The following is a 20,745-nucleotide window of genomic DNA, read 5'->3' on the forward strand; positions in this document are numbered from 1 at the left end:
TCTCTAAAAGAGCACTTCTTATCATCCCCAACTACTTCCCACCACCTAGCAGCAACTCTCAGATGCAGCAATATAATATACACACTCTTGTCAAATGTACTTTCATCCTGTGATTTGGAGTGACAGAAGAAAAAGCCACTCGTCTAGCAAAAAAGCACCCGAATATAGTAAGAGTTATTTTTTTCTCCAACCATAGCTAATAGACAGCAATTTACAGTGAAAGTCTATATTCTTATATACATACACATATATATTTTTCAGACACTCTAGAGGAAAAAAAAAGAATTTTGAGTCTTGAAACATGCGTACAATTTAGGGGCTTCAAAAACTCTGCAACAATATTAAGCCTGACACGTTGATATCCTGTCACAGGCAAGAACCTCACTCTTCCCACTACTTTGCTTACAATGAAAGAATCAACAACGACAACAACCAACAGTCCCAGGCGCGGCCCGCTCACCTGCTTGGCCAGGAACCTGCCCAGCTCCGCGCTGCTCTTCTCGTTCCTGCGCGCCACGAGCTGCAGCGGCTCGGCCAGGCGGAACCGCAGCTCCGCCATACCAGGCCAAGGCGGGCCGGGCCGGGGGTAACGGCTGAGGGGCTGGGGGAGGAGAAGGGAGCGCGCGCCCAACGGCCGCAACGGCTGCGGAGCGCACGCGACACGTGCGGCGCGGAGCGGACTTCCGCTTCGCGCCAGCGTCATCAGCCCGCGACGTCACAGACAAGGGGAGCGCCGCGGCACCCTCACCCCCGCGCGTCGCGGCTGCGCGCCACAAACTACAGGTCCCGGCATGCAACGCCACGCCCGCGGGCTCGGCCGCCGCCAGCCCCTCGCCCAGGGCATGCTGGGATATGTAGTCCCCGGGTGCTAGACGCGCCGTCCCTTCGCGGGAGCTGCGGGCACAGGGGGTGGGGCTGAGGGGAGGGGGAGGGGCTCTTCGCTCTTTGGCGCCAACTGCCCCGTGCGGGGGGCGGTGCTTGGGGCGCCGCGCCGGGGACGCGCCGAGCGTGGGGCGCCATTGGCTGCGGCGCCCGCGAGCCCCGCCCCCAGCCCCTGGGCGCCTGCGGCGGCGGCGGCGGTAACGAGCGGCCGGTGTCACCGGCCGGGGCGGCGGCCGCGACACGGCGGCGCCCCCGGTGCGTGCGCGGCCCCCCCGCATCGCGGCCCCCCCGCTCCCCTCCCCGGCCCGGGGCTCCCTCCGCCCCCACCCCGCGCGGCGCCGCTCCCCGCCCTTCCCCCCCACCCCGGCCCCGCGCCGCTCCCGCCGGCCCCCGGTAGCGCCCGCCGCCCCCTCCCCGCGCTCGGCGGTGCCGGCCCCGCTGCCCGAGCCCGGTGCGGGCGGCGCGGCCCGGGCGGGAGCGCGAGGCCCGCGCTGCGGCCTGGCCCGCGCGGCGGCCCGGGTCCCCCGTGCTCCCCGCGCGCTCCCGGCGCCTCGGGGAGGGGCGCGAAGCAGCCGTCGCGGCCCGGGCGCTGCCCCGGTGTGACCGCTCGGCTCGGGATTCACCCCGCCGCGAGGGCTGGCACCTGGTAGAGAGCAAAGGCCCCGCGGCTCGTGCGGCGTCCGGGGCGCTTGTGCTCGGGAGGCTGTTCTGAAACCCTCGGTGAACCCTCTGCTGACTTCGCTCGGGTGGGTTTTTCTCTTTCTCGTTACAGATGGGGAAACTGTAGGGAATTTGTATCATGGCAACAGATGAGGATGGACTGGGACTGCTTGATATCCGATACAGCGGTAAGGGGCTGCGTTGGGCTGCGTTCTGCCTTGCAGGGGAGCAGCGCGCCTGCAACTAGGCCCAAAAGTGCTCCAGAAACAAAAATGGAAACCATTTTAATTGCACAGTTGCAAACAAAACAACAACGAAATGCAGCTGTAAATTATATGTCTACGGCACATGATCTTTGCAAGTCATTTTGCATTAGTAAGTTTGGGTTTGCAACCACTACAGTGTTTTGGATTTCTTATATGTTTTTTGAGATGCCTGAATCAGGCCTCTTGCTTTTGTTTTACTGTGTATAGTCCAGTCTTTAACTGTATCTTAGGGTGAAGCCCATAACTGGACACATTAAGAGTCTTTTTTCCTTAGCTCCTATTTGTAAGAGCAAAGGTGCTTTCCCCTGCTACAGTGCAAGCCCCTGAGTTGCCGTAATGTTACTGCCAGCCCCGTGGGTGATTGTGCTGATACATATACGTTAGGTTCCCAGCCTCGGGAGGACTCTGGATACTGGCATCTTTCTTTACAATAACAGTGCTTTTTGCAGAATGGGAGAGATTCAGATAGGGTGGATGAGAACAATGAGGGACATCCAAAAAGAGATGAAGACTCAGATTAGCGTGGAGCATAGGACCAGCTAGTGTGGTGGTAATACAGCAATTTTTTTGACTTATGATACAGACTATTGTTTTCTGCTATTTACTGAGAAGTGTTTCTTTCCCTAGTAGTGATTCTATCATAGTGGTACTTTTATCAGAATTTCTGGAGTTGTATATCTTCCAGTTCAATATTTTAGAAAAGGGATTCAAACTCAGCTGAGGTTGGCTTAGCTAGTTTATAATTTAAGTTTGCATCTAAAACTTGAAAATTTCTTGTATGCTAAATTCTTGTAAAGCTTTTTTTCTTCACAGAAACAGTAGCTTGGTGGGTAGTTTCCCTTTCTTTTACTACTCAGTGTCTGCTTTCCTTTATTTCCCATGGTAGATAAATTTCAATACTCCTGTAGGATTGTAGCTGTGCTCATTTTATAGGCAAGTTAGACTTATTGAAAGTTTACATACATACACATGTGTATCTATATGCTATTTATTTATTTATTTTTGCTTTATTAGAAGCTTCCCCATTTAAGGAAGATGATGAGAGCTCAGTGGATATTTATGATGGCTTGGACAATGGTTTGACGGCTCCTGGTAGGTTGAATGGAACTTGTTGCTTGTCTCCACAGAATCACAGAGTGGTTGAGGTTGGAAGGCACCTCTAGAGATCACCCAGTCCAACCCCCCTGCTCCAGCAGGGACACCTAGAGCACGTGGCACAGGGTGGCATCCAGGCGGGTTTGGAAGATCTCCAGAGAAGGAGACTCCACAACCTCTCTGGGCAGCCTCTTCCAGTGCTCTGTCACCCTCACAGGAAAGTTGTTCTTCCTCATATGGAGGTGGAACTTCCTGTGTTTCAATTTGCACCCGTTACCCTTTGTCCTGTCACTGGTCACCACCGAGAAAAGTTTGACCCCATCCTCCCTATATTAACCCCTCAGGTACTTATATGTTTTGATCATATTCCCTGTCAGTCTTCTCCAGACTAAACAGCCCCAGCTCGCTTAGTCTTTCCTCATATGATAGATGCTCCAGTCCCTTAACCATCTTAATGGCTCTGCTCTGGACCTTCTCTAGAAGCTCCACGTCCCTCTTGTGCTGGGGAGCCCAGAACTGCACCCCTTGCTCCACATGTGGCCTCACCAGAGCCAAGTAGAGGGGCAGGATCCCCTCCCTCCCTCAACCTGCTGGCAACGCTCCTACTGATGCAGGCCAGGATCCCATTGGCCCATTGGCCATGAGGGCACATTGCTGCCTCATGGTTAACCTCTTGTCAACCAGGACTCCCAAATCCCTCTCTGTGGAGCTGCTTTCCAGCTCTAGTCTGTACCAGTGCCTGGGTTATTCCTCCCCAGGTGCAGGCCCCTGCACTTGTCCTTTTTGAACCTAAGGAGGTTCCTCTCTGCCCAACTCTCCAATCTGTCTAGGTCCCTCTGAATGGCAGCACAGCCCTCGGGGGTGTCAGCCATTCCTCCCAGTCTGGTGTCACCTGCAAACTTGCTAAGGGTGCACTCAGTGCCCTCATCCAAGTCACTGATCAACAAGTTAAAGAGCACTGGGCCCAGTACTGCCCCTGCGGGACACGACTGGCCACAGGCTTCCAACTAGACTCGGCCCCATTTATCACCAGCCTCTGGGCTCTGCCATCCAGCCAATCTTCAATCCATCTCACATCCACCTCGTCTTGAAGCTTTATAGTGCCTCAGTGCTTCTTAGGCTGGCTGCAAGCAAGACACCAGTTATCTATAAATTTGCCTTTAGCTAATATTAATATATTTTAGTGACCTATTTGTTTGAATTCAAGGTATTTATCTTATAGGTTGTACATATACAGCTGAGGATTTTTAATTCTGTTAGGCGAACTATTACAGCATAGTTGTCTTCTGATACTGTTTTAAGAGCCTTGAAGCATGTGTTCATAAAGAGGTACAGAGAAACCTCAGCTCTTCTCACAATGCCACTATAGAGGACACTTTACCTTGGTAAAGGTACTCTCCTCTCATGGCTTTTAAATAGGTTCAGCACCACATCTGGAAGTCACTGATCACTAAGTCAAGGCTGAGAGCTACAGTGTATGCTGTCATTGTTATGTGGTATATTCAGTATGTGCTCTCTTTGTTACTTTCTCAATAATTTCACACATAAACATAAATTAATTTGGTGTTCCCTCTTTCAAAAATAGGAGAGGAGCAGACCCAGATCATGTTCTTTTTTAAGAATCTTAAAGTTTACCGAAATGCAATTCTAACGCTCAGCAAGCATTTGTGTACAGGTCTGTTGCTGCGAGCGCTGGAACAGGTTGCTCAGAGAGGTTGTCTGATCTCTGTCTTCGGAGATGCTCAAAGGCCAGGGGTCTAGGCAACTTACTCTAGGGATGCTGGGTTAGATAATCCATAAAGGTCCTTTCCAGTGTCTGCCATTCTTTTATTGAATATTCACAGAAAGGCTAGACTAAATCCTACAGATATAAAACATATGCTCATCTCTTGCTCTCTTTTTCTTTTGTTACAGTATATGAGAATATGTCCCTGCGTATGCAGGGAGGTTGGACTAGATGATCTCTAGAGGTCCCTTCCAACCCTAAGCATTCTATGATTCTATAATTCTATGAATATATTCAATATTTCAGGTACAGAAATACATTGTTTAGTAAATTTAAAAGACGTAAAAAGGAACCACTTAATGCAATGCAAGCATCTCATGGATTACAAATGATTTTACACGTTCTCTTGTAATGTTTAATATTCTTTGCATTATGTGTGGTGAACGGAGCACACAGGCTGATCATGAAAAAACACTGACAGCAAAGTAATTCAGTGGGAGTGTTTTTTTTTTTTTTAATTTCTCCAAAACAAAGAAGTAAGATGGAATACAGAATAGAGCAAAGAACAGTTATCAACACAAGAAGCATTTCAGACACGTGGCAGACAGTCCCCTACCAGCTCTACAAAAGTCAATATCCGCCGTTTCCTTCGGATCAACTGATCTCTCTCTGTGAACGTGGGTGCCGCTGGCCTCCGAGTGTTCTTTTTCTCAAGGATGTTTTTCAACTGCAATTCTTTAAAGGCTAAAACTGGTAACAAAATAAATGCATATATTTCTTCTATAGGACATAGGTTTTGCTATCTCCTGGCACTAGTTATGAAACTTTAGACCACATCTTAGATGTAGCCTTCTGTGCTTTGTAAATTAAGTAGGTTTATTGTAAAATAGCTTTCCTTTGATTTAGAAGAACATACCATCAGACTGTCATAGAAGGCACCCACCTTTGCTTGTGGGTAAAATCCTATAAATCTATAATTTTTCTAAATTGTCATCCTTACCTTTTATATGTTTGTATATGGATCGTGTTTTTCAAATAAAACTACCAAAAATGTTGAAATTGAGAGTAAGAATGGGAATTTCCTTGGGTAAGGTTTTGTGTTTTAGAAGTCTTTTCCTCTATGGCAGAATGCAAGCTAGCTAGAAAAATAGCTTTTCTTTTATGTAATTCTTTTGTTTCTATCTACAGACAATTCTGCTCCAAATTCTACACCATCTGGAAACAGTTTAAATTTATTTGATGAGATATTAATTGAAGAAGGAACTGCAAAGGAAGCATCCTACAATGAGGTGGGTGTTAATATTGCACATCCTCAAGACCTGAAATATATGTATATATATACACAAAAAATGTGCAAAAATGTCTATCAGTATGCTTACATTACTGGAAAAATAGGGAAACTCTTCTTAAATATGTGAATAAAAACAAGACTGTCCTGAGAAACTTTTACATCAACAATTCTATTGTAGTAAGTAAATCTTTCACTCTAAATCTGGTCTGTCCTCATATTTTGGCCCTTTGCATGCACTTTTATCACTTGTGTTATGAGAAAAATTGTTGTAACTGTTTTTTCTAGTTAAAGGTCCATTCAAATTTTTTGACGATGAGCTGATCTTGACATTTCACCAAGGAATTTTAATAGACATAGGCACATGGGCCATGGCGTGATCTGTTTTGTCATTAAGTTTGGTCCTCAAGACTGAAGACAACTTTGCAGTAAATAACTGCTTCTAACAAATCAGTAGAACACTTATTCATGTAGTACCATGTATCCTGCTGCTTAAAACACATTGTGATTGCAAACCTGACATTTGGAGTAAAAAAGCAAAAATACAGATGTAAAATGCGCTATAGAAAGAGCAGGAGTGAAATATCCAGAAATCTACCAAGTGATGTGATGTCACTTGGGAAGTTGGAAAGCAGTTTTCTGTCAGTTATGACAATAGAGAAATGTGATCCATTCCTTCATGAAAGCTTTGTAACTGTCTGATTTTAAAGAAGGGCTCATGTCAGAAGTTATATTTTTAATTTAATGTTAAATATTTAAGTTGAAGATCTCAACAAAAGCATGCACTTCTATAGCCGATTTTGAAGTTTTTTATTCTGATTTTCCTCAACTGTTTTTTATTATATAAAACCTGAAAAACAAATTCTCTATCCTCTTGAACACACAAAAAAACCACTTTGTTCCTATGAGATGGTTCCTAGGAGCAGGTTGCTCAGGGGACTTGTGGAGTCTCCATCCTTGGAGATATTCAGGCGTGAGTGGAGACAATCCTGAACAACCTGCTATAGCTGACCCTGCTGGAGCAGGATGGTGTTGGACTAGACAGTCTCCAGAGGTCCTTTCCAAACCCAAATATTCTGCAATTTTGTGATCTGTAGAGCACTGAGGACTAATTTCCTGCCCCTCAATAATCTTGTCTTTAATTTCACAATAGTGCGGCTTCCTGTTGCTGTTGTGCATTTACGCATAGATTTCCTCTTAGACAGGTGCCTGTGACATGTTAGTGACTTTAATTTTAACTTCTGTAGAAGCATATTGAGGTTTTCTGTTTTAATATGGCTTTATATAATAAATACACACTTTTGGGGGTTAAGAAAAATAAAAGCTTTAGAATATAAAGCTAGTGTTAGCTAACTACTAGTGCAGTTAGTGTTAGATAAGTATAAATTTGGAGGGGATTTTTGTTTGTTTGTTTTTAATTAGTCCACTTCTATACTGTGAATCCTTCTTTATTTGACAGTTACGGGCAGAGTATGGAAAATGTCAACAGCAAATCAAAGAGTTGATGAAGAAATTTAAGGAAATACAAGCACAGGTACTGTGTAGTTCAGAGAATAACATGGTCAAGGTTTATGTAAAGCAAACTGAATATTTCTTTGAGAAAGAACTAATTACATATTCTTTGCAGAATTAATCCATTCTGTGGGGATTTCTAGCATACCTGACAGTTGTTGCTATTAGGGTAGTTGGTAGGATATTATACTGGCAAAATAAGTACATGAATTCACTTGTTTTCTGATGTTGCATGCAGTAAGACAATACTTGCTTGATTTAAAAACTATCTAAAACTTGATTAAAAACTGTCATTGACTAAGTCTTTTGTCTGCTTAATTAAAAGTAAGCATATCAAATCAATAGTTATCAGAAAGGTATCTATTTTTTTTGTTGATAAGAAAGGTGCATTTTGTGTTTGGCACTGACTTTGGAAGCAACAAATTGGGTAAAGGCATGAAACAAGGGGAAGGATTATACTTTCTCAGCCATGTGGTTACTTGGTTTGTGACTTATTTCAGTTTTGATAAATTTTATGATAAAAAAATGCTAAATAATTACCAGGATTATAAACAGCAGCAGAAATCTGAAGTTGTTTCAGCTGACTTGCACTGATTTTCATCTTGTGTTTGGATTAATACCCAAGCTAATTTTCTTGTTTGTTGTATATATTTAAAAATAGAACGTCATTCTACAAAATGAAAACCAAGCTCTTAAGAAGAATATTTCTGCACTTATCAAAACAGCAAGAGTGGAAATTAACCGAAAGGATGAAGAAATCAGTAACCTGCATCAAAGGTACAGCTGGACAGTGGCATTTTACACATTCCTGTTGCCCTGTCATGGTTGTATACTTGTTATAAAGCTGCTGATATGTTAAGTATTGAAGAAAATTGCTGTTACTAAATGATTATCTGCATAATCGAATATTGGTGCAATCAAATGAAACACATGTGTTTCTTTCTTGCTTCATGAGGTCTTTGGTTTCTATTTAGGAAAACGAGGAATCCTGAAGCATTTGTCTGAACTGTTCTTTACTGTGGTTTTGCCACCCATTCTGTTTGGGTTGTTTAACTGTCTTCCATGTAGCTTCTGAAGCTTCTTTCAGCTTCAGAACACAGTTTCAGACTGAATTTCATGGAAGCTTTTTTGACAGTAAATGAAAATAAGTACAGAGACTGTAATGGTGAAAGTACTCTTTGCAGTGGTGGAAGACAACATTCAGAAAATTTTTGGTAACTTCTGTGAATTATTAATCTTTTTGCAAGCTGAAGAGTAATACTAGGTTATAGGTGGTAGAGCAGCTGACTAACATTTCTAGACTGTTTGAAACTAAGCAGTGAGTCAAAATTCGGGACCCCTGGCTTCTCTTCACAGAATCACCTGCTTGTCACTTATGTGAACTCAGCCAAGTCATTTGGGTTTTTTTTGTACTTCAGTTTGCCAGTTTGATATTTTCTGCCACCAGAAGTGTCATAAGGAGAGAGGTTGACTTGACAGATAATTCTTTCAGTTGGTTGGTTGTGACAAGAGTGCTTCACATCTCCATGGATAATTTTCCAGGGCAAAAATTAAATTTCTTGAACAATGTTTTCTTGTTTTGAATACTCTAAGCAAAGCGTTTTCAAACTTAGGAAGCAGTCCTTATAGGTGGGTAGACTGCAGAGGTCATATCTTTCCAGGAGATTGTTAATGTTTATCTCAGGAATATTTGGATATAGTTACACTCACATACTGTGTGTGTATGTTTAATTGCCAAATGAAAGCTGTGTGCATCTCAAAATTAAAGAGAAATACAGGAAAGGGCTTTGGATTACAGCAGTAGCAACGTTGATATAGTTCAATGGTTTTTTTGCGTGCGTCATTTTTTTTTTTCTGTTTCTGCATGGATTAAGTGCAATTATTCTTTCGAGCTGGTGTTAGTAGTGTGTGTGGAATACTTTGAATATGTGAAAAAAGTGTCTTTTTTGTCTGGTGAGACAGTTTTGGTGCATTTATCATTAATGAGTTCAGGCCATGCAGGCTGCGTGTGGCCTTTTTTATTATGATGACCTTGCAGCAGTGTCACGTGGCCTTGATGAAGCTTGATTATCGTAATTTACCACTTGTTTTCCGTAGCTTGAAGCAAGTTCCAAACACAGTGGCTTATTTGTCTTTTGGGTTGACTAAGCACAGTCACATTATACCTATTGTTTTGTCTGCCGTTTTTTACGGAGTGAATTATTGAATTGCTGTGATTTTTAAAATCACTAATGTATAGAACAGCTTCTTCTAGGAGAAAACTTTCACTGGACAGTGAAATGTTAATTTGAATTAATAAAATTGATAATTAGACCAATATAGCGTTTTTCCACTGATATGATTTTTCTCTGTAGATGGATTTTGTTTGGAAAATATGTATAGAAATAATTGGGATTTTGTTTTTTTGTTTTAGTCAGTGCTAATGGAAATTATTAAAATTCCATTTTATTCTACATTTCCTTCAACTTCAGACTAGAAGAAAGACAAAGGTTCTTTATAAGTTGACTTTGGCTATTGTTAAATAAATTTCAAATATCTACAACGACTTTGTTTCTCTTTATAAACAGGCTATCGGAGTTCCCCAATCATCGAGGTAGCTTTGGCAGAGCACATTTTCCAGGATCAATTAATGGAAGGTGCTTCGAGATGTGTAAATCAAAAGAGCCCAAATTCAGGTCACCTGATGTAGGTGACAGTGTAAAGATGGATCATAGAACGAAAAGTGACTCTACAAAAGATGCATATCACAATTGCTCATCTCATAATAAGGACAACGGGAAGTGTAACTCAGATAAAAGGAACAATCCTTATTTACTGAGATACCCTCCCGAAGAGCTCTGCAATGATGGTGCTCACACAGGTCTCCCAAATTATGACCACTGCTCCAACAAGGATAGTAGGAAGGAAAGAAAAGAAATGAAAAATGATGAACAGTGTAGCAGGGGAAATGACAACAAAAACAGAAGAGAAACACATCAGAGCACTGGTAACAATATTGATAGCCAAGATTCAGATCCTCATCAAAAGCTGAAAACACTGTCAGAGAAGGCTAGTAAAAATGAGTTGCAACAAAAAAGTCAGAGTGCAAAACTCAAATCTAGTCCAAGTGTAGAAAGAAGGGTAGAAAGGGGTGCTTCTTCCTGGGAGAAACAAGCTACAAGTAAGGAGAGGTTTCAGACAAGAGGTGAGTTGTATGCTGATGAGAGGTCACAAAACATGACCAAGAAGGACATTAAAACACATGATAAAGAAGAAAAAGGCTCTGGACAAAAAAATAAGCCAAATGAAAAACAGCAGGAGCAATCAAGGAGGTTTGGTAGAGTCAGCAGTCCTCACTCAAAGAAGGAGCATTCAAAGAACCTACATGAATCGCGTAAATGTCGCATGGAAGAGTCTAGAAAAGGAAGAGACTCTGACTACAAGAGAGAAAGAGGAACAAACGATCATACTTCTCGAGAAGGAAGGTCTTCACCTTCTAATTCCAGCAGTAGAGAATATAAATATGCACGCTCCAAGGAAAATAGTAGCAGATATGAATGGGAAACTGCACATTCAAAATCAGAGAGACACAGAACTGAAGAAAAAAGGAAAAGAGATAGAGAGAGTCAGGATGAAAATAGACATTCTAGAAATGAAAGGAAAGTTGCAAAAGAAATTTCTCACCAATCTTCAAAAGACTATAAGAAAGGTGCAGATGTTGCAAAAGATGAGCGAAACAAGTCTCATAAGCCGGAAGAGGCATCCAAAGTAGCAGATAGTTTAAAAGACCATAAAGCTCCCAAAAGCAAAGATGATCAAACTGAAGGAGAAAGCAAACACTTAAAACTCAGCTTTATGGAAAAATTAAATTTGACTCTTTCTCCTGCTAAAAAACAATGCCTTTCTGCAATGGATGGACTTGAAACGCCTTCCCAAAAGGCCACTGATGATGGAAGTATAGAGCTTACAGTGCAGACAGAAGCAGTGGATTCTGCTAACTGTGATCCTGCAGAGCAAATTCATTCACCACTGGAAGTCCTGGACAGCGCAGCTCAGATCAGCCTGCAACGGGCAGCGCCTCTCTCTCTGAATTCTGCCCATGAAGCAGCAGCAGCAGGTCCAGCACAGCCTGAAGCGTTGGCGGCAGTGGTGGCTGGTGACACGAGCCTAGAAGCCTTACCAGAAGCAGCAGAGGGTCAGGTACAACCCCAGGCCTTGATGGGGACAGCAGAGGTACTGGTTCCTGGAGAAGTGCAGGCTGAAACTCCAGTAGCAGCAGCAGAGGCTCCTGATGTGGTCGAGTCTGAAGCTTCAGCAGCAGCAGTGGCTGCGATGGGTCCTGGTCACACTGAAGCTCTGGCTCCGGAGGCAGCAGGGAGCGTCATGCAGCCTGGAAACCTGCCTGGAGCAGCGGGTGTGATGCAGGATGACAAGGTGCCAGCAGCAGGACTGGCACCTCCTGAATCTGCCAGTGAAAGTCTGGTGGCACTTCCGGAGTCTGTTGCAGAGAAGGAGGAAGAAGATAAAATATGGCTGGCTACTGATAAGGAAAACTCAGAGGACCAACAAAGCTCTCAAAACCTTGCCTTAGATGAGTCAGAGGCCAGAAGATCTGGTGACTTGGAATCCTGTGGTGTTGCTGGTGATACTAGGGAAACAAAACTGGACTGTTTAATGGAAGTAATTAAGGATGATGATCACTTGGCTGCAGAAAATGTTGAGTCTTCTGTTGAGAAAACGAATGTCTGCAAAGATAACATTAATACATCTCAGTCACCTGACAGAACTGTGCTATCTGATAAGGATGCACCATTAGTTGACCAGAATGCCTGTAATCTGGACCCAGACTTATCTGAGATCACAACATCTTCCCTTGGTGGTGAGACATATCCTAGAACTAAAGAGCGAGAAACTAACCCCATTCCTGTTGATGATGACAGTTCAATACTGAGCATTGATCTCAATCACTTGAGATATATTCCGAAGGCTATCAGCCCACTCAACAGTCCAATGCGTCCTTTGGCTAAAGCACTTAGGATGGAAAGTCCCTGCAAAGGTCTTGGGAAGAGCTATAACAAAGGTATTTGTGTATTACAACTTCTTTCGTGCATAAATGTTACTTCCTTTTATGTGATTTCTCAAACATACATTTTATTCCTTATGCTATATAGGTCATGATGGTTCTTTTTTCTTTGGTTTGAAGTGGATTCATTTAATAACGTATTCAAGATTTGAGCCAAATTGAACGTTAATACTTGCCAATTTGTATTTGGTCACTACTTACAGATAAGTGATTGAAACAAGAGTTAGATACAAACTTCTGAAAAATATAGTTGTCTGAAGCATGGTGGCTTTTGACTAGGTGTCACTATGTTTTTCCTATGGGTTTGTAGGGTAAGTTATTTAGAATCAGATAATTAAAAGTATTTATTTAAAGAAAGCTGGAGAGTACATGAGACTCAGTTTCTGTGACAGCAAATAGATGACTTTTCTCTCCAGATAGATAAATTTCAAATGGATTTTTAGGTATATTTTACAGGTGTGAGTTGGTTGGAATAAAAGTAAAAGAAATCATATATCATTAGGATATATCACTTAATGAAATAAGGGCTAACTCCTGAACCACGTGTCAAAGAGATAAAATGCGACAGCCCACAAGGGGAAAGAAAGTAGGTAAACCCACTCGCCTAAGTCTCTCACTCGTGTGGATTTCAGTTTCTTGTAATCTCCTGTTGCACTAATAGCAAGCTTTTTTGGAAGTTTTTATTTCTTACTAAAAGAGGAATGGAGACTATGGATATGAAATGCCTTTTATTGTATTTCAAAGCATATTTCATAGGTTTTTGCAAGTGTTAGTATGTTTTATAATGCCACTCTGCCTGCTGCGATGAAGGCATCTTCTAACTATGGATTCCTCCAACATTTTATATTTCTTTTCTACAGCAGTTTACATGCTTTGAAATCGCTGAGGTTACTAATGCATTTTGTGTGTGTGTGTGTGTGTGTGTGTGAGCACACTTTGGGAGCAAAGTAAGTTTGTTTTTTTTATTATTATTTTGTAGTGCTTCCCTAGGTTACCTTTTGGAGGAACTCATTCTGTCTAGGGCTTGGTACCATGTTGCAAAGCAATAATTTTAATTTTTTAAGTTAGATACCTACCTGTATTTGTGGCCAAACTGAGGCTATGCCTCTCAGCTGTTCTGTGTCTGTTAAGGTGACAAGAGACCATGGCTTCTCTTGGCCTGAAATTCAGTACTCCCCTTTCTGCTGTTCTGCAGTGCAGCGGTTTATATGTTACTGCCTTCTTTCAACTGCTTTCATTTTGTACCTTACTTTCTTCAAAGTGATTAGTATGAGAGGATACTGTTAATTGATGCTTGTAAAGCTGAAATGAAGGCAGTGCTGGAATATGACTTTACTCTCAAGCATAGCTTTAGAGTGGTGGTTACAAATGCATTTTTGGGGAGAGGAATTTTGATGTAACCTCTTTTTTATAAGGTTAAGTATTTGTGAGAGGTCATTAAATGGTCTAATTCCCGTGCGATGGACCACATAGAGTGTTTTATGAAACTGTTTTATGAAACAGTGCCCAGCAAGCTTAAGATTAAACAGCTACAAATCATGTTAATTGAAGCACGCTTCATTGGAATTGTTGTGCACTGGAAACCAGCTTGTCTTTTCTTTTGTAACGTTCTGTTTTGTAGCTTATTGTAGTTGTTTATTTTTCTTTAACATTTGCTTGGAGATTGATAATTAAATAGATATTTAATGGCATCTCAAACATATAAATCATTTAATAAGTTTATTTGTGAGATGGAATAAAACATATCAAATTTGACAAAGCTCGAGTTTTTCCTCTCACATTTCTCATCCCCTGTTCCTATCATTCAGCAACCTGAACTGAAGGCCAATAAGTTCATAAGATAAAAGCTTTTAGTGTGCTTATGGTGCTGGTCATCTTTAATGCATTGAAAACTGAAATAGGACTTTATCATGTGTACAATGTGGGCTTCTCTCTTTAGTAAGTTTGTTTATTGAAAGACAGAGTCAAGTAGATCCTTTCAATCAGCTCTGGAAAAAAATTGTACACAGGCATTGCCTGGTAATGATATTAAAACTGAATGTTGTGCAGTGTCAACAAGATCTCTCAAAATGAGTAGAAAGAAGCTCAAAGCTCATGGAATACTCCATTTTTTCCCTATGCTCTCCACTGCCTTTTGTGGTGCTGGAAAAAGATGTTACTGAACTCGCAAGTGCTGAAGAGAACTGTCCAAACTTGTAGCTGAAGATCGCATTTACTGAGTTGTATTAGGCAATTTTAAACGAGCAGTCACCTCAGAACTGAATCTTACATGTTTTTCTTAAAACAATTATATGTTTATAATTGCATTCTTTATGGGGATTATCAAACTGTTTTGTTTTTATAGATTTAATTCCTGAAAGTACGGTTGTCGTCTGTCCCTCCAAGAATTTGTCCAAGGAGGTAAACAAAGAAAATCAAAAGCCAGTTAGCATGGCTGGTGAGCACTTGGAGATGGAGTCCCAGCTGAGCATCTCTTCAGATGAAATAGAAGAAGGAGAAATCATAAGCAGTGATGATGATGAAGAAAAATCTAAACCAGAACGAACCTCTGAAAATACAAAGAAAACAATACCAAGAACTTCTCCTGAAACACGCAATTTGACCCGCAATCCACATAATCAACAGAGCAAAACTGTCTGTGGCAACGAGGATAGTGGAAAGTTTGTTTCTGTGAAATTAAGTACAAAGAAGAATAGAGAGAGACATAAAAACCAGACCTTCAGATCTTCAAAGGAGATGAAGAAAAATAAAACTGTGAGCATTGCTTGTCTCGAAAAAATGGTTCAGATTATTACTGAACCTTCAACTGTACAAGAAATTATGCAAATGCTAAGAGCAATACGAAAACAGGTGAGGAAAAACTACATGAAGTTCAAGGTACATTTTCCAGTTCAACATTTTCACAGAATTATAGAATCTGCCATTATAAATTTTACATCATTAATAAAATACTTAAACTTTTCCAAGATGTCTACATTAGGTGATACTTTAAAATTGAATCTCTGTGATGCTATAGAGTCCAAACTCAAACAAGTTAAGAAGAATGCCATAGTGGATCGTCTTTTTGAACAGCAAGTGTCAGATATGAAGAAACAGTTATGGAAATTTGTAGATGAGCAGCTTGATTACTTATTTGACAAGGTAAGGAGAATTTTAATAAAACTATGTGATGCAGTAAATGTGGGAAATGACACTGAGGAAGGGAAGTTTGAAAGAACAGGAAAACAAAAACGCAGAATTGGTCAGAAAAACGATGTTCAGAGGTCGCAAAAAAAATCATTGAATGCCAGATCTCAAAAGACTGAAGAATATATCCTTTCTAAGACAACTGTGGATTACCAACCACCTAAAAAGTGTCACCACGAGAAAAATAAAACTGATGCACCAAAAACTATCCTTACAAAATGTCTCAACTCTATTGATAATACAAGAATTTCCCAAAGCAAAGTGCAGCCCTCTAAGGAGACTAATTTACAAGGCGCTCTCACTCCACTGAAAAGCACAAGACATGAAAAGGAAGGATTTCAGCTAACCAAAGATGCTAACAAGTCTGATCTTAGTTATGACCTTCTCACAGAACAACAAGCATCCAGTCTTACATTTAATCTTGTGAGTGATGCTCAGATGGGTGAAATTTTCAAAAGTTTGTTGCAAGGTTCTGATCTCTTGGAAAAAAGTGGCAGCAATATTGACAGACATGAATGGGAATTCAGGACACCAGAAAAACAGCTTTTAGAAAGTCAGAAGTGCAGAAGTAATAATGCTGTATTAATTCAAGAGATTGCACCAAAGGAGGCTTCTGTGGATCCTCGACCTGTAGAAGATATTAACTGGCCTGTGGTTTCACCTCTTAGAGCTCCTTCTTTATCATCCAGGCTTCAAATGTCCATTGATCCAAGTGTACTAGATGAAAGCTGTATGTTTGAGGTTCCTGCAAGTGCCACCTCATGCAAAGAGGATGAGTGCAGTTTACAAAAAAATAAATCCTTTGTTTCTTCTATTCTCCTTGAAGATTTGGCTGTTTCTTTAACTATTCCATCACCTTTGAAATCAGATGCTCACCTCAGCTTCCTAAAACCTGAGAATAGCTCTGGTTCCACTCCTGAGGGTGTCCTTAGTGCCCATTACAGTGAAGACGCGCTCCTTGAAGAGGAGGATGCCACTGAACAGGACATTCATTTGGCTTTGGAATCCGATAACTCCAGCAGTAGATCGAGTTGTTCCTCTTCGTGGACGAGTCGGCCTGTTGTTGCCGGCTTTCAGTGCCGCCCTAGCCTGCCAATGCAAGCGGTGATCATGGAGAAGTCCAACGATCACTTCATTGTAAAGATCCGGCGCGCGGTGCCGTGCGCCGCACCGGCATCGGATCCAACGGCCTTCATGAAGGAGGCGCGGGCCTCCTCAGCCAGGAATGGAAGTGAAGCCCTGAGAGGTAGTGAGAAAAGGGAGAGCCAGCGAGCCACAGCAGCCACCAGGCAAGAAACTGTCCAGCCAGACCCGAGGCAGCCTGATGAGTTGCGTTACGTCCAGGCTGCGCAAGAACAAAGTCCTGCCTCACCTCAGCCAGGGAGCGAGTCACCTGGAAAGGAAGAAACTGCTGGTTTGCTTGGGCCCTGTAGAAAATCTGCAAGCACAAATAGCCCTGACACAGGCAGCCCGAGTGAAGACTGTGGGAGCTCGCAGGGGCATGAATTTAAAGTACCTGGAAACATAAATGCAATTGCTGTTAGATCCGAAGCTGCTTTTCCCATTGGATGCAGTGTAGAGTCATACATAGACTTAACAGATGATATCGTTAATGAAAATCCGTGTCTTGCAGTGCAATCTCCTGCAGATAAGAGAAGTCAGGAAACTTCTACTGGAAATGCAGAAATTGGTGATAAAAAGGAAGAACTGGAAGAGTGCTCTGTTGATGCGTTTATAGACTTAACAGAAGAGCTTTCCAATGAGACTGTGGCAGGTGAGGGTAATCTTGAAACAAAATCCACTTCAAATACTGATGCAGGATGCCAAATAAACATAGATGATAAAACTAGTAAAAAAAGGAAAAAAGATTCTGCAGTAGACAATTCTAACTCAAAAAGACAACGTAAAGAAAGCGAATCACTGAGTGAAGGGAATGATGGAAATGATGTGAAATCTGAAGAGATAAATTCAGTACCCAGACGATCTTCCAGCAAGAAGAATGAGTTGCCACAGAACAAAGACTCTTCTCCTTCGGCTTCATCTGCATCATCACCTAGTTTGTATGCCAAAAACATTGTTAAAAAGAAAGGAGAAGTAGTAGTTTCCTGGACAAGGTAATGATTTTTTTTTTTTTTAATTTAATGTGGATATTTATATGTTTATTTTGGCAACTGTGGTGCATTCAAAAGTGGGAGGAAAAGGGAATTTAGTGGATGCCTGGTAATTCAGAAGCTTTGCCTCTATCTTTAAATGGTAGTATAAGAGCCTGCTTTCGCCTCTGTGGGATAGCATTATGAGACTCCCCTTAGAGTGCCATTGAAAGGTGCCAATGTCTATTTTACTCTTTTATCTGTAAAGCTTGTCCAGTAGAGTAGATTTAAGGGATGCACTCTTTTCACATAAGACATTAAGTAGCCTTTGGAAGGGAATGATTTTTAATAATTTCCTAGTTAGAATTTATTTCCATATTTCAGAACTAATTTCTTTGCTTACCTGGATCTCCCAAAGCAAGGCTCTTTTTGTGCTTATTTTTGAAGACCTACATTCTAAGGAAAAAAGATACACTATATTGCACCTTCTGTATTGTTTTTCTCCTCTAATCCAACATGTTAGCTTTGGAGTCTGTGCCTCTTAATCTGCACACATTGCTAGTCAATCTTTCAGCCTGTGGGTTGTTTGAACCCCCTCGTCGTAGGCAGTAGTTACTGCTCAGTCAGCAGGATATGGGAGGAAAATTATGTGATTGTAGGTGCTGGAGGTAAATGCATAGGATGCAACCGGATTTTATCTGTTTTAGTCTTTGTCCATCTTCGAACTAATGCCTAAAAAGATTGAAGAGTTTCTTTAAATAACTAGCCATGACATTTTTATTTGAAAATAGCGGAAATTTAGTTAAATATAACTTGCTGTGACATGGCATGTTTGAACCAAAGGCACATTGTAGCTGCCTTACAACAACTGAGCCGTATACGTTTAACATCTACCTAAACAGACGAACGTGACAAAGAGCAGATCAGTGACACATTATGCATAGGCTCCCTTTCCTTTTCACTCTTTTCAACAGTAGATGAGCTCTGACCCTGTTATGCTAGGCAGGAGTCAGGAACCTCTCTGTTTATTCTGTGAAATTCAGGGGGCTGTAAGTGAGAGCTGTCTGGGGAGCCCCTATTGCTGGCCACTACTGAATTCAGGAGCTTCTCTGAAGTCAGGTTTAAGCTTTTGCTGTCAAAGCTTGAAGTGATCTTGCCCTGAGTGTCTGGGGTGACTCTGTTGTGATAATCCTGCCCTTCGTAGCAGGACCACGTATCGCTTGCTGCCGCTTGCTCGTCTGTGCTGGCTCTGCAATTGTGTGCCAACAGAGGGGAGGCCAGCAAAGAGCATTGCTGAAGCCGTGTTCTGGAGTTTGGGAATATGCGGGATTTTAAAAATACGCGTATGCATTTTTTCATTTGTTAGTGTGCATGCACAGATACGTATGTATTGACGTTAAAAGGAAATATATTTTTGCTGTAGAAATGATGACCGAGAAATCTTACTGGAGTGTCAGAGAAAAGGACCTTCAAGCAAAACTTTTGTTTCCTTAGCAACTAGGTTAAACAAAAGCCCAAATCAGGTAGGTGTTGTGAATCTTAGGCTTTGTAAGAACTTTGTTTCTGATTACAACTGAACAAACACTATTTTTGGAGTTCTCCTGTTGGTTTGGGGTTATATTATTCTCATGTCTTTTGAGGAGGAGTTCTTGAAAGGAAAATCTTAGATTCTGCCAGTTGTTGCTTCTTAAAAATATGTATTAAGGAGATATTATGGTCCAGGGATTACATTCCTGTACTTTGAAACCTCTGTATTCAGCCAGAGACCAGGGAAGACTGTCCTCTTAAGTGAATGTGCATTCCTATCCATTTTGGAATATAAACAACAATTGGCTCTGTCTCTCTGTAATTAGCCTGGAAACTATTTCAGATGTCAAAGGCTTCCTAAAGGCTTTGGAGTATAAATCCAACTAACCTGTTGATTGTGCCCCTGACAGTTTTCCCCTAAAATTTAATAGAAGAAAACATAAGGAACAAAATTGGTTCTTTTTTTTTTTTTTTTTGGTTGTTGTTGTTTGTTTTTTGTTGTTGTTGTTTGTGTTTTTTTTTTTTTAAAAAAAGCCCTTAGGCTGTCAGATTAGCCTTAGTAGATCTGGAAACCCAAGTCATTAATAATATGTCCTTTTTCTGTCTTTCAGGTTTCAGAAAGATTCAAGCAGTTAATGAAGCTTTTCAAGAAATCCAAGTGCAAGTGAACTTACCTCCAAGCTGCTTTGTGGTTACCAGGTTTAGGTGTTTTCAGCAATGAGACTACAACCACTGCATTCATGTGGTGGGGCTAGTGGAGGTATCCAAGTCAGAAAAGTTCAGGAAATCTGGGGCACTGTTTACTTCCCTGCCCATGTTTCCACTGCAATGCTTTCTCCCGTGTCAGATAGCCTGTGTTACTGTCTGTTATTCTCCAGCTGTCTGAGAAAGAGTGTGCACGTGCAAATAGAGCAGCATCATTTTAAGGCGGTCAATCTTCTGTTGGTTAAAAGTGCTCTATAAGCACAACAAGCATTTCTTCAAGTGAAAAGGGTGGCTGTTGCTTAACTTGTGAGAAGTGCTGTATGCGTTGATGTGGAACGACAGTTGGCAAAAACAGGAGTTCTTGGAAACTGGTTGGTAGGTACTCCTAGTTGGTAGATAATCCTAGCAAATAATCAATATATCATCTTGGTTATGATGAAACATGGAAACTGGTACGTTGAGATGCTAGGCCTTTTCCTTTTAAAATAGGACAGTGCAGGGATAGCAATAATTCCAAGGGCTCACTACCTGGTAACTGGATGAAGATGGCAGGTAATAGGTGGTTACCGAGTACTCGGTCAGCTGCTCATATTCTGCTCCAAGGAGGGAGTCCAGCACTGTGTGAAGGGTTTGCCTTCAGCTTTGAGCGTGTTCCCCAAGCCACTTCTTTCTGATTCCAGTGTTCAAAGGAAAGAAATGAATGAATTCCTCTCTGAGGAGACCCATCTTCCTCCATTGGAGAATTC

At 41.7% G+C, this 20,745-nt stretch overlaps 1 protein-coding gene across 1 annotated transcript; it reads left to right on the forward strand.

The window, feature by feature from the left end:
• Positions 1–1,650: 1,650 nt before the first annotated feature.
• On the forward strand, positions 1,651–20,104 carry CASP8AP2 (caspase 8 associated protein 2). The gene is made up of 9 exons (XM_088519767.1): positions 1,651–1,730; positions 2,823–2,900; positions 5,818–5,918; positions 7,377–7,451; positions 8,091–8,206; positions 9,997–12,488; positions 14,836–17,791; positions 19,191–19,290; positions 19,906–20,104. The coding sequence occupies exons 1-9, from the start codon at positions 1,682–1,684 to the stop codon at positions 19,960–19,962; spliced, it is 6,024 nt and encodes a 2,007-aa protein (XP_088375893.1). The 5' UTR covers positions 1,651–1,681; the 3' UTR covers positions 19,963–20,104.
• The last annotated feature ends 641 nt before the right edge of the window (positions 20,105–20,745 follow it).

Source organism: Tinamus guttatus, unplaced genomic scaffold, assembly GCF_059628265.1.
Source record: "Tinamus guttatus ecotype Peru unplaced genomic scaffold, ASM5962826v1 Tinamus_guttatus_pri_ptg000070l, whole genome shotgun sequence".
Classification (NCBI taxonomy): domain Eukaryota; kingdom Metazoa; phylum Chordata; class Aves; order Tinamiformes; family Tinamidae; genus Tinamus; species Tinamus guttatus.

What these genes read in the sequence shown, in the direction of transcription:
- CASP8AP2 (XM_088519767.1), top strand. Translation starts at nt 1,682, where the DNA reads ATGGCAACAGATGAGGATGGACTGGGACTGCTTGATATCCGATACAGC. An exon ending in GTAGTAGTTTCCTGGACAAG is followed by an intron (nt 17,792 to 19,190) that starts GTAATGATTTTT and finishes TTTTTGCTGTAG; the next exon opens with AAATGATGACCGAGAAATCT. An exon ending in TAAACAAAAGCCCAAATCAG is followed by an intron (nt 19,291 to 19,905) that starts GTAGGTGTTGTG and finishes TCTGTCTTTCAG; the next exon opens with GTTTCAGAAAGATTCAAGCA.